Source organism: Plectropomus leopardus, chromosome 1 (assembly GCF_026936395.1).
Source record: "Plectropomus leopardus strain MGB_pleo_1.0 chromosome 1, ASM2693639v1, whole genome shotgun sequence".
In the NCBI taxonomy this organism is placed as follows: Eukaryota; Metazoa; Chordata; class Actinopteri; order Perciformes; family Serranidae; genus Plectropomus; species Plectropomus leopardus.
The window spans coordinates 29,641,896-29,654,104 of record NC_142176.1 but is presented as its reverse complement, the minus strand read 5'-3'; the positions used below and the strand labels follow the sequence as shown (position 1 = coordinate 29,654,104).

Sequence of the window (12,209 nt, the reverse complement as noted above, 5' to 3'; positions counted from 1 at the left end):
TCATGACTCTGTCAGAGAAATGCAGTCCAATAATAAAACAGGCCTGTGACATTTAGCCGTGGAATGGAAATGGGTAACTCAAGTAAAGTACAAATGCCTCAAATTTGTAGCCTACTTCAGGAAAGTACCTGAGTGAACGTGCATGTGACATTGCATTGAAACACTCTTGAACAAGCACAGAGCCAGCGACACGTTTCCTTTCAGTTTTGCAGTTTTGAAGCAGCCTCTGCTCGCTTCCTCTCGTATCCTGGACTGACACCTCAACACAGCGCTCACGCGCGGGCGGGACTTCCGGTTGTGCGCACCCGGAAGATTCGGATGCAAGTTTCAGCCCTCGACCGTGCATCCATATGCTCGTTACTTTCAACGTTTTCATGTGATTTAGGTGCTTTTTCTACCCAGTAGTATTTGCAAAAATGTTATCTTTAGACTTTCTCGACGATGTTCGTCGCATGAATAAGCGGCAGGTATGTACCGGAACATTAGTTTACTCTGGTGTTACGGCTGCTTCTTTGTATGGTGAGAGAGCTGTGAGCTAACGTTAACTAGCCGTCGACCGCTTTTTAATGCTGTAGTCTGTCTGTCACTTGTTAGCAACCTAGAAAGTGAACTGTTTTGTGCACATGGATCTTTCAAAGGGTCCCCTTTATACTACAGCATAAAAGACGCCCGAAAACCTACGTTTAAACTGTAAATCTGACTTCGGTGCAAGTTAGCTAACGTTAGCTATTTTTCTCTTTTTACCTTGTATGGCACTGTTAGCAAATGTTTAAAGTCAGATTTGTTTACTTATGAATCAAAAGTAAATTCAATGTTATTTCAGACTTATGGGGAAAATGATATTAGACTAACTTACAAGTTTGTCTTGGAATAAAATCAGTTTATACTTGAAACTATGTTATTTATAGTTGTATAGGCACATCCCATATTAGATTTCTTTTTTTCTCCAGTTGTATTACCAGGTGCTGAACTTTGGTATGATTGTTTCCTCTGCGCTGATGATCTGGAAGGGGCTGATGGTTGTCACTGGCAGTGAGAGTCCAATTGTTGTTGTTCTCAGGTAAGTTAGCCATATGTGTTTGGATTTAGATTCTTGTTCTGGCCTAATTTGGCAATTCTAGCCTCTGCTGATGAGCATTTATTGTTTGCGAATTTAACTAACTACCCCTGTGTAATAAAACATTTGCTGAGCTGGTGGGTTCTGCATGGAAATATACATAAAAAATATGCAGTAATCAGTAAGTACATCATCAAAGGCCAGTGCGTTTTTCATTCATAATAGGCACATTTGTACCTCAAGAGTTTGTATGATGGGAGGCGGTGGTTCCTATTTTCCCCGAGGATTGCGTATGTGCCTATTGTACAAGCACAGAATTAGATTTTGTTGGCTTTTTTTCTCCTGAAAAACCTGACTCTTTGAAAGATTACACATGCATCTCCATTTGGGATGATAACCTTGTTGCCAGTCCAAAGTCCATGTGTTTGGCTCCAGTTTTATCCAGCCATTCATGTTAGTTCATGAATTTAAATATATAGAAACCTCAACCTTTGTCAACAGAAAGAAAACTAACTACAAGTGTTGTCAAAAATATAGATTTGCCAGTTAATGTCAATTCTAAATATTTGAAACGCTTTCAGTACTCAGTCTTGATACACCCTAACCCACTGGGCTTTCTAGCTCTCTTTTATTGTTAATGTTAATTACCGTCATACTGCTGTTCTCAGCTATTCACCTAAAAAAAGATTGTCTTTCTCATGGTAAAGCCTTGTTACATTTATCTTCTAATTTTTTTATTTTTTTTTTTAATGGCTTTAATATTAATTTTCTAAGCGGTATCAAATTTTTCTTTTTTTTTCAACTTTTTTTGTGTTAAAATTCAATTAAAAAAAACTTTTTTTTGTCCTATTTCAAGTCGTGGTGTTGAAAAGTAGATTTCATCGTGAAAACCTTCTTGTGCCTTCTTGTGGCTTTGCAAAGATGACTATTTGCTAAACAACACACTGAAAATGTGCATGTTTTTTTACTCAGTTTTTTTTTTACAGTTTTATTATTTGTCCCACTGAGCAATTTGTGTTGCAGCAAGTGAAATAAACATAGTAAAATACATAAAAGCACACAATATGACACAGAAACATACAACAGCAGCTAACCTGTGCACATCCAAGCTCCACAGGAGCAGATTAGTAAGTGCTGTTGTCATGCACACGTGTTGGCGCTTGTTGGCAAACCTTGAACGGCACTTTGTCTTAACAGTGATCATAATGGAGAAAGCTACCTCATAGCTTTAAATTGATTTAGAAATAGTTGAGGTTTGTAGTGCTTCTTGAGTTAGATCAGGGAAATCAGTCTCAGCCACAGTCTGTAGCCAGGAAGTGGAAGTTCAGTTGCTTTGTGCTGTCATCTCTCTTACTTCTTTTATGTTGTTCTCTCTCCAGCAAACTGTATTATACCGGTAAACAATCAATTTGATGATGAATGATTTAAATGACTCAGATACTACTAGCTAATTTTGACAGTGTGTATCCATTTTCCATTTCAGTGGGAGTATGGAGCCAGCTTTCCACAGAGGAGACCTGCTGTTTCTGACCAACCGGGTAGAGGATCCCATCAGAGTCGGAGAGATTGTTGTCTTCAGGATAGAAGGCAGAGAGATCCCAATAGTACACAGAGTACTAAAGATCCATGAAAAGTACGACTGCACGCTTTATTAGTGTTGTTGTCCATGATGAACTTGTACTTTCAGTATCGCTGAGTCCCATGCCTGAGAATGTCATTCATAGTATTGAACTGTATTGAAAACCTGTCAAAAAATGCACAGAGGCCTCTGTGATATTTCACACTCATCATGTATCCTCATCCAAGTCCTTCTTTCATTGAAAAAGAAGGACTTGGTGTACATTGTGGTCTAAAATCATGCGAATACTTTGTCCACAGGGAAAATGGAGACATTAAGTTCTTGACCAAGGGGGACAACAATGCAGTGGATGACAGAGGACTGTACAAGCAGGGCCAACACTGGCTCGAGAAAAAAGATGTGGTGGGACGAGCTCGGGGGTAAGTGCATTGTTTTGAGGGAAAAAAAGCGATAATAATACAGATATGTGAATAACATAACAGGACACTAAACTTTACCAACTATACTCAACAGTAGAGGCCACAAGTATCAGTACAATATGTTTCTGCCTCAAAGCTGGAGATATGAAACCACTAAAAGTTGAACAATCTAGCAGAGAATATTCATAAAAATGAAACAATATGAGTTGCAAAGGCTTTTCTACAGGGAATGGACACAATAAAAGTAACACATACAATCTAATGTGATCATATATGATAGCCCTGTTTGTCTTTGGTTGGAGACAAACTGAGAATCAATCAATCAAATTTTATTTATATAGCACCTTTCAAACAAATCCAATGCAGCTTAAAGTGCTTTACGCTTTGATTAAAAAAATAAATACAAAACAAGAACAATATATGAAATAAGCAAAAATGGGAAAAAAAGGATCTTAAAAAACAGAATAAGTAAAAAATAAAATAGTAAGACCCTACATAAAAGCCAGACTAAAAAGATTTTTTAGTTTAGTTTTACAAGTATCAATATTTGCACCTCACAGTTCCTCCGACAGGCTGTTCCACTGTTTTGCGGCATAGTGGCTAAAAGCAGAATCACCAAATGTTTTAGTTCTGCTCTGTGAAACAGCTAAAAAAGAGGAGTCGGAGGATCTGAGGGGCCTTCCTGGTTCATAAACTAAACGCGTCTCTGAGATGTAGTCTGGTGCAAGGCCACGTAGTGCCTTATAATCTAATAAAAGAATTTTAAAATCAATCTGAAAACTAACAGGCAGCCAGTGTAACGTTTTTAACACAGACCAGACGGAGAGCACACAGTACGCCTCGTGCTGCAGAATTCTGAATTAGTTGAGAAGGAGAACGAGGTCATAGTCAAAAAACAGCAATTTCACATTGTTGCTGTGTAAGATTGGGGATTAGGGGTTGCTCTAATATCTTTCCTAAGTAATTCAGATTGAACAAGGTAGGATATAGGAATTTCATCCTCTTCATCAGTGCTTGTTGAGATGTGTGTGTGTGTGTGTGTGTGTGTGTGTGTGTGTGTGTGTGTGTGTGTGTGTGTGTGTGTCAGTGTTGTAGCAACTATCAAAAATAACAATTAGCTGCTGAGAGGGCTGGTGTAGGATGCTCCTTCCTCCACACAAAGAGCATGACCCCATAGCTGTGTTCTGGACATTTATTGTAAATTAGAAAAAGAAAAAAAAAAACCTTCACTTCACGTGACGCACTGTATAATGCAGTGCTACATTAAAACTTAACAATACATCTTTGCTCCCTACTTACTTCGGTGCAAACAAAACTGATAACAAGCAGCTACACAAGAAATATGAATTGCCCACTACCATCATGCCTTGGTGATACACACACCTCCACACGGTTACCATCACTGACTGAGTGACATGCAGTCTCTTGCCAGAGACTTGAAACATCTGTTAGAGGCCCTAATTTGACTGAGATTGTTTCAATTCAAGCAGTCATTTTTTTCTGAGCAGTGTTTTTCTGGGGATGTTTTGGTTCCCAGATTTTACTGCGGAGTGAGTGATGTTGACCCTCACGCAGCTCTTAGGTACATGTGGCTGTAGACATGCACATGCAGGCAGCGGTATGGATGTAGAGAGGGGAAAGACCCGTTTAGAAGTGGTGAATTTACTCAAAGCAATTTAATACGAGTCACTAATAATTTATTATCCATCCTTTATAATTTGAGAGGAGCAGCTGCTGCATAGGCGAGTGAATGCAAACTTATAGACCCAATGCAATGAAGGGATAAATTTCACTTTCACTGCGCCTGGCGTTTGTTGTAGCCAAACGGGATATATATTCCACGAGTGCTCTTAATGAACGGTTCAGTTCCAAAAAATAGAAAATCAACAAGTGGCACCAGAAGTTGATTTTTGGCAGCCCACCACAAAACATGGATGTGTATGAAACCCTGAAAATTTTTCGTACAGTGACTTAAGCTGTAGACCTTTTGTGTGCTGTATGATATTTACAAGCTGTGCATCAATGAAATTACTTGATCATAAGCACTTTTTTTTGATCATCTCCAGGTTTGTGCCATACATCGGAATCGTCACTATTCTCATGAATGATTACCCTAAGTTCAAAGTAAGTAATTGACCCCATGGCACCAGTTTTAGCTGAAAAGATAATTTTTACACTTAAAGATGTCTACCATGACCATTTTGTTAAATCTCCCATGATTTCATTCTGCAGTACGCCGTTCTCTTCATGCTGGGTCTCTTTGTGTTGGTCCATCGGGAGTGAAATAACCCAAACTTCAGGACTCAAGAAGGATAAACTACGTCCAGGAAACCTCAGTCATGCCTTTCAAAACAGAATTAAGTTAGATTTTTGTCAAACCCAACTGGCTTTTTTGTACCATTTGTTTGAACATTTTGTAGAAATGTGGATAGGGTGTTTACATTTGAAAAATCCAAGCTTTAAAAATATTTTTGTGAGGGAACTAGGTTAGATTTAGTTTGAAATCGATCTTTATTTGTAATCCTCAGAATGTGAAAAAGCATTCATTAAGATAAATTAAGTCTTGTTTCATTTCTGTTGAATCATTGTCTTTGACAAATTGTGTGAAGTATTTTATGACAAGTGAATATGAATGATATTAAATATGAAATCTGGTTACCATCCACTATGGATTATTTTAATTATTTGTCTCACTTTTGGCTCCTGTTCTACATCAGCAACTGCTGCAGAGGATGTTTACCCTGCAGTGGCGGAATTAAAACCATTTTTCTCGGGTGATCGAGCGATGGTGATCTGGAAATGTGGAGGACATGTCACAAGCGGACTATTTATTGTGCCTGCATCTGGTTTTTTTTAATATACAGACTCAAAAGAATTCACATAAAAGTAGGTGTGTTTTCTGTCCAGTATTTGTTTTAGAGGGTAATAAGGAAAACATCTGATCTAGAAATCTTTTTCAAAGACCTTTTGCAGGAAAATTGTTACTAATCATATATAATGTTGAACAATGTTTTTTTTTTATCTGAAGTAAAAAAAATACATGTTCCTGTTAACTGTTTATTACCACCTGTTTTTTTTACATTCATCAGTTCAAATATTCTTGTTGAAACTTTTCATGTTGGGGTTAATTTGCAGAGCTGTGCCAGGAATAATTTGTTGCTCACATGTTTTCTTCTAAATCAAATAGAGTAATGGCTTGTTTGATAACTTAACTATTTAAAGGTCACTGAAATAGGACACACACACACACACAGTCTCTATATGTGGTCTGAGCTTTTCATAAGTGAAGACATGCATTGAGTGTTAACCTTGACGCTGTTCTCTATGTTAATAGAATGTGAGCACGCTTAAAGTGTCTTTGCAATCAGTGTGAATTGAGGTATTCCAACAGGGTCATGTAATCATACAATAATATGGATCCACTTAAAACTTTATTGGGGTACTTCATTTTTGACTGAAATTGCACTTTGCTGCCATCTTCACTTGACCTTGATCGTGTTGCCTGTTAGGTGGCACTTTCTATAAATATATTTAGCAGTTTGTAAAAAAAAAAAAAAACATGTTAGTGGTCACATTAGACATTATGACATTTTTATGTAAAACATAACCCCTTTTTTTAAATAAACTTTATATACTTCTGTTGGTACAGTGTCAGTTGTGGAATGAGATTCTACACAGTTTTCCATATTGCTGTGGCCATGTATGAACAAAGCAACCCCAAGTAGCAAGGGTGTTGTAGTGGGGCAGAAAAATGGGGCTGATGACTGATCACCTCAATGAGAGGGTGGGCATTGAAAAGCTTGGAATAAAAAGTTTGGTTTTCTTGGCACTTTTTTGATTTGTAATTATATTATTAAGTGTCATAACTAAATAAAAACTGGCTGAAAAAAACAGTCGAAAGAACTGAACTTTATTTAATAAATAGTAATAGGCATCTCTCACCCTCACGCACATAGGATACATATAAGTGCAGCTAGAGCAAAGTTGGACTGCTTATGCTGCTGGGGCACCAGCATGCATCATGTCTTTCCCTAAGAAAGGGAAATTGGGGTTCCAAATAAAAAACAAAAGGCGAAAGTTGCGTGAAAGAAACAGGGATAAGGCAGGGTTCGGGGGCCCAAAGATTCCTTACTCATAGGGTCAAGAATTTGGTGCTATGCTCCCCTGCCAAGTTACACTGTTAATTGTGTCTCTAGATCTAAGAATCAATTGTTTAGAGCCTGAGATTCGGATATCCATCACACCTTTTAGGTGAAATTCAGTGTTGCATAAAACCATGGCTGTCTCAGTTCATATAATCTGTGAACTTTGTGAGAGTGATGCTGTGATGGTCAGAGAGTCTTCTAATTAGACTGACATTCAGCTGTGCACAATTTCTCAAATCACAAGTATGTGTGTGTGTAAATGCCAAAGGTTGTGAAAAGAGCAAGATGCAAACTGCAGCACCTCTGCTAAACTTGCAACTTTAGCACCATGAAGTGACAAAGAGCCAGTCTGTCTTATCGGCTCTAAATTAGCAGAGAGAATCAGCAGGTTTTCTTGTCCTCAGAGGACTGATGATGATCATAGCAGCATGCTGCAACTGGCCAAATGTCATGTTGCTCATTGTAGGTCCAGGTCTGGCCATGAGAGCAGGAGGGGGTTTGAGGGACCCGAGCAGCAAATTACTGTATGCGGTGCTTTAGAATGAAGCATTAGCAATCACCTCTGCCTTATCGTGGCAACCTGGCTGCACAATTTACACTCCACAACCTCCACACGGAGTTCATTAATGGTTGCACTGTATGTTGTGACAAATGATATTTAATTGGTTTGATATAGATATAGATATAGAAATAGATATGATTCCCGTATTTTTCCCCATGTATACATATTATGTCTCTAAAATCATTAGTTTTCACCAGGGCAAGTAAATCAAACCTGAATTAATCAAACACCATTAAAATTTGCACACTGCTTTATTGCTGTTCGCGTACTTGCGTGGCTGGGGAGACTGTTTTTCAGCAAACATTCCCATCTACAGCGAGCAAAAGATGAATCGTGTGGTGCGTAAATACGCACAGCCAGAGGCGCGGTTCAACGAAATCTTGACAATGACTCGGCTTAGTACATTTCGATTAATGCAGCTGGCTGAATCAAAAGTACACGCAACATAAAACAGAGCCCACCCCGCACAGGAGCGCCTATAAAAGCAGGATACGCCTGAGCCATCCATGACCAACGGGAGACACTTGGAAATTTGCGCCTTGGAGGACAGTTCGCCGCTGCGCGCTGAGATGAGAGGGTTTACGCTCAATACTGTGTGCCAGTGTGGCTTATTTGCTTATCTCGTCTTATTTTCTTTCATGTCTTTCACTGCCGCAGTCAGTTTCGACCTGACTGAGCTTAGGAATAAAGTTGCAAAAATCAAAGTGAATCCAAGAGGCAATCTCTGGGCTACAGGTAAGAATCATCATCTGATCTAATAGCTATGGACCAATCGGTTACGTTTGCATCGGATGGAATCAATGAATTAATGAATATACTTTCATATATTTCCACTTTAACAATTGTCTTGTTACATTATCACATTTATGCCTCGAATAATGTCGACTTTTTTCATGTCTTCAAAAGGTTTTTTCTGTCCTCCAGATCTCACTTAAATTTTAAGTATATATTTACGAGCTTTGTCTTTGAATTGACAGGACATTTCATGGGTAAGAAGAGTGTGATGGATCCCCCCATGCTGCCCTCAGCTGATGGGCAGGGTGTCGGTGCGCTGGACGTCACCCTGCCTGCGGAGCAGAGCGCTCTTGTGGAGCTTTTCCAAGAGTTCCTGCGCGTGGCGTTAGAAGCGCAGGTGGACACACAAGAGAGCCGCACGAAAAATCAGGTGAGCAGCACTCATGTCCACTCCAAACGTTTGTTTATTTGTTTGTTTGTTTGTTTCCCACAAACTGAAATTTAGTCATTTAATTTTTTTCTGGATTCTGTTTCAGGAGGCGGACATGTTGATGAAGATTTTAGAAAGCCTCATCCAAAGCAGAAAGTGATTTACAGGATGTGTAGCGCGCATGGATCCGAGGTCAGCCGGCCTCATGGATTAAAATAAATACATTAGACACAGCCTACAGTCTCCTGCTCATCATGATTGTAATTTACTGTAACTGTACTGCAATACTCGTAAAAGTTTCTTCAATTTATTTTGATGATGATATTTCACGTTGTCTTGTCGTTTAAAGTTATTTATATTAAATAAAAATGATTATTTGCACTGCTGTGACTTTGATCTGTGGCAGATGAATTATCATATTGATGGATCATGTTTTGATTCACTGAAATCTTGTCAGAAGTTCTTCATCATGGCTACACCACTGGACTTTTTCTGTTTGCCTACACGAAAATGGAGAATATAGAAAAGACGTTATTGAAAATGCCATCGCCCTTTCAGGGAGACAGGTATGACTCACGGAAGCCTCAAAAGATTGTAACATGGTGCTAAACGTGCATAAATCAACAGTTTATTCATTATGGCTATAATCTGGTCTTGACTTTACAGTACATGAACACTATAACACTGAATTTATACTGAGGTGACAGGGGTCATGTGACCTGTACAAGTCCTTATTTATAGGCCCAACAACCAACTGATTGTTCAGCATGGGCATTTTGCCTGCTTTTGTGCCTAAGGCCTTTCCAAAATAACACTTACATAAATAAAAATGTAGGCAGCTTATATAAATCACATTTTCTAGTTTCCTGAATATTTTGACATAAAATCAATATTATCTTTTGTACTTTTCCTGTCCTTTGCATAAAGGGATGATCTGTTCTCTCGATCAATAGTTGGTGAGGTGAGATGGCCCTCTCTTTGCCTTGGGCTACTTCATTGTAGATGACGGATGGGCTATTTCAATATCTCTCCCACAATGCATAGTGTGTTGCTTTACATCTGTTTGAAGGTGAGGAATAATGTGCTCTGTGTACAGAGTGGTGGGAGGAAACAGACTGTGTAATCAGGTGAGATTTTTGGTTAATGCTACAATTTTGGCCAAAAAGTGACTCAGAATAAGAAACACACACATTTGCCAGTTTATTAGGTACATCTATCTTGAATTAATGTATCAAAATACAGCAGTTCTGCTGTGAATCCTACATGAAGGTTTAAATGTTTCTGTTGAGAGGTGTTGAAACTAAAACTATGGTCGTCTTGGAGGATACAGTTTGTGGGGCTTTTGAAGTGTATTGTGTCACACTGAGAGGTGTTTCTAATAATTTATCGAAGAGGTCATCAAAGTCAAAATGAACATTGAGTCTGTCCATTCATTTGAGCAAAGTCTAGAGTTCACTCCAAATAAATTTGCAGCACAGAAAAGCCTAATGAGGTCTTTGTTGAGAGTTTCACTGAAGACACAAGTCTGGGTCAGTCTGTTTTTCTTTATAAATACACATGTGAACCTGTCATTATTTTGCCAGACACCATTCTGGGATGCTGGAACTTTCAGGTGCAGAATATTGTACACAAGTAGGTTAACAGGCTAGAAAATTGGGTACAACTGTGATAAATATGTCCCTACAGAAAAGCAATCAAACTTGCATTCAAAGCTTTGGTGAAGAGAATGAATTTAAAATCACGTTCTTGAGTGTTCCTTTTTTGGTAAAATGTTCTTCCTGTAAAAAGTGCAAGCTGTTCCCCAGTCTTTGCAGCGTCAACGCTTTTTAAGAGCAAGAATCCAGAAAATGGTATTGTTTTATAATAAGTCAGCCACAGCTTTTTTTTTTTTTTTTTTTTTAACTGATACACAAGTTGTGTCAGTCTGTATTTGAATACTGAGAGAAATTTCACCGTCAAATGCAAATCTTGTGTCTTTTGTTAATTAACTTGACATCTCAAGCAAGTTCATGCCAGGCTGTTGCTTGATGTGTTTATAAAATAATTATTAATTTGTGTGTGTATGTGTGTGTGTGTGTGTGTGTGTGTGTGTGTTGGTGGAAGGGTGGGTGTGAATGAGTGAATCTAACTGTCCTCTCATGACTTACAGATCCAAACATGTTGCAGAGTGTTAACTGTTGAGGAAGGTAATGTCTCCACACAATTTGAGTGTGTCACAGATCACCCGTGACGTATGCTCTCACTCCTGGGGGAATGAGAGATTCAATTTAGCATCTCTGTACTAGCTGTTTACTTTGAATTTGCCCCATTGCTCCGATGAATGCTGCGCTCGTTTATACACTCAGATTTATCCAGTAATCCCTTATTCGGTCGACCTACACAAATGAACAGCTATGTGTCTGCAAATTCACAGGAGAGTTGATTCTTGTCAAAGATAAAAGACCATTTTAAATTCAAATTACGGAGAAAGAATATTTTATTCATGCACAAATATGATTTTATTTATTTTTTCCACTGTAAATTATCATTATTTTGTTGGCAGGAGTGGATCATTAAAATTTATTCACTATAAGTAAATAAATATAGGCTATGTAAATGGAAAGGAGGGAAGAAAGCTCAAAAAGTAAGAGAAAGACTTAAGTCCTTGAGACATTTGAGGTGTGGGTTGAACTGACATTCATAACAAAACGATATCCCTAATATTTTGTATATTCACTTTGCATTGAATTCTGTCTATCTATATTAATTCTATATTAATAGATGGTCATACAAGAGGACAGTAAACTCTGTGCTGTGATGTGATAAAACATATCACAAAAAAAATGTAATGCAGCTTAAAGACTCAAAAAAATACCAGTGGAAAATGAGTGTATTAGATATGTTATACAGAATAGCTAGTGGGAGAAATACGGCTTATAAAGAATTACAATGAGCAAAGAAGACTACAAAAGAAGATAAAAACTAAATATCAGGTTAGGTTTTAATGGCTAATCAGTTACATCAAGTTCTAAATAAATACAATCATCATCTGCCACAGACACTGGCCAGTTTGTAGATTTCTTCATCTTGAATATGTTAAATGGAAATTTTAATACTGATATTTTCATTTTCTTATAACAGAGAGACAAATGTTGGTCATCTGGCATGTTTTTATTGCTGCAATGTCATCCAGATCATGGTTTGTTATGTTAAACTGCTGCTGTGTGACAAATTTAGTCCAGTGGAATCAGTAATCCCTTTATTTGCTCATATTTTGGAAAGAAAAATAGTGACATGATTTAT

At 38.0% G+C, this 12,209-nt stretch overlaps 2 protein-coding genes across 2 annotated transcripts; both read left to right on the top strand.

The window, feature by feature from the left end:
• Window positions 1-279: 279 nt before the first annotated feature.
• On the top strand, window positions 280-5,720 carry sec11a (SEC11 homolog A, signal peptidase complex subunit). The gene is made up of 6 exons (XM_042511314.2): window positions 280-467; window positions 951-1,060; window positions 2,541-2,690; window positions 2,936-3,055; window positions 5,122-5,179; window positions 5,288-5,720. Exons 1-6 carry the CDS (start codon window positions 417-419, stop codon window positions 5,336-5,338), a joined length of 540 nt encoding a protein of 179 aa, XP_042367248.1. The 5' UTR covers window positions 280-416; the 3' UTR covers window positions 5,339-5,720.
• A 2,395-nt stretch (window positions 5,721-8,115) lies between these two features.
• nmbb (neuromedin Bb) lies at window positions 8,116-9,308 on the top strand. The gene is made up of 3 exons (XM_042513878.2): window positions 8,116-8,497; window positions 8,740-8,927; window positions 9,034-9,308. Exons 1-3 carry the CDS (start codon window positions 8,269-8,271, stop codon window positions 9,085-9,087), a joined length of 471 nt encoding a protein of 156 aa, XP_042369812.2. The 5' UTR covers window positions 8,116-8,268; the 3' UTR covers window positions 9,088-9,308.
• Window positions 9,309-12,209: the final 2,901 nt, after the last annotated feature.

Excerpts from the sequence above, each read along its gene's own strand:
- nmbb (XM_042513878.2), top strand. The coding sequence starts at position 8,269 with ATGACCAACGGGAGACACTTGGAAATTTGCGCCTTGGAGGACAGTTCG. Across the intron at positions 8,498-8,739 it reads AGGCAATCTCTGGGCTACAG|GACATTTCATGGGTAAGAAG; the intron begins GTAAGAATCATC and ends TTGAATTGACAG. Across the intron at positions 8,928-9,033 it reads AGAGCCGCACGAAAAATCAG|GAGGCGGACATGTTGATGAA; the intron begins GTGAGCAGCACT and ends ATTCTGTTTCAG.
- sec11a (XM_042511314.2), top strand. The coding sequence starts at position 417 with ATGTTATCTTTAGACTTTCTCGACGATGTTCGTCGCATGAATAAGCGG. Across the intron at positions 1,061-2,540 it reads CCAATTGTTGTTGTTCTCAG|TGGGAGTATGGAGCCAGCTT; the intron begins GTAAGTTAGCCA and ends TTTCCATTTCAG. Across the intron at positions 3,056-5,121 it reads GTGGTGGGACGAGCTCGGGG|GTTTGTGCCATACATCGGAA; the intron begins GTAAGTGCATTG and ends GATCATCTCCAG.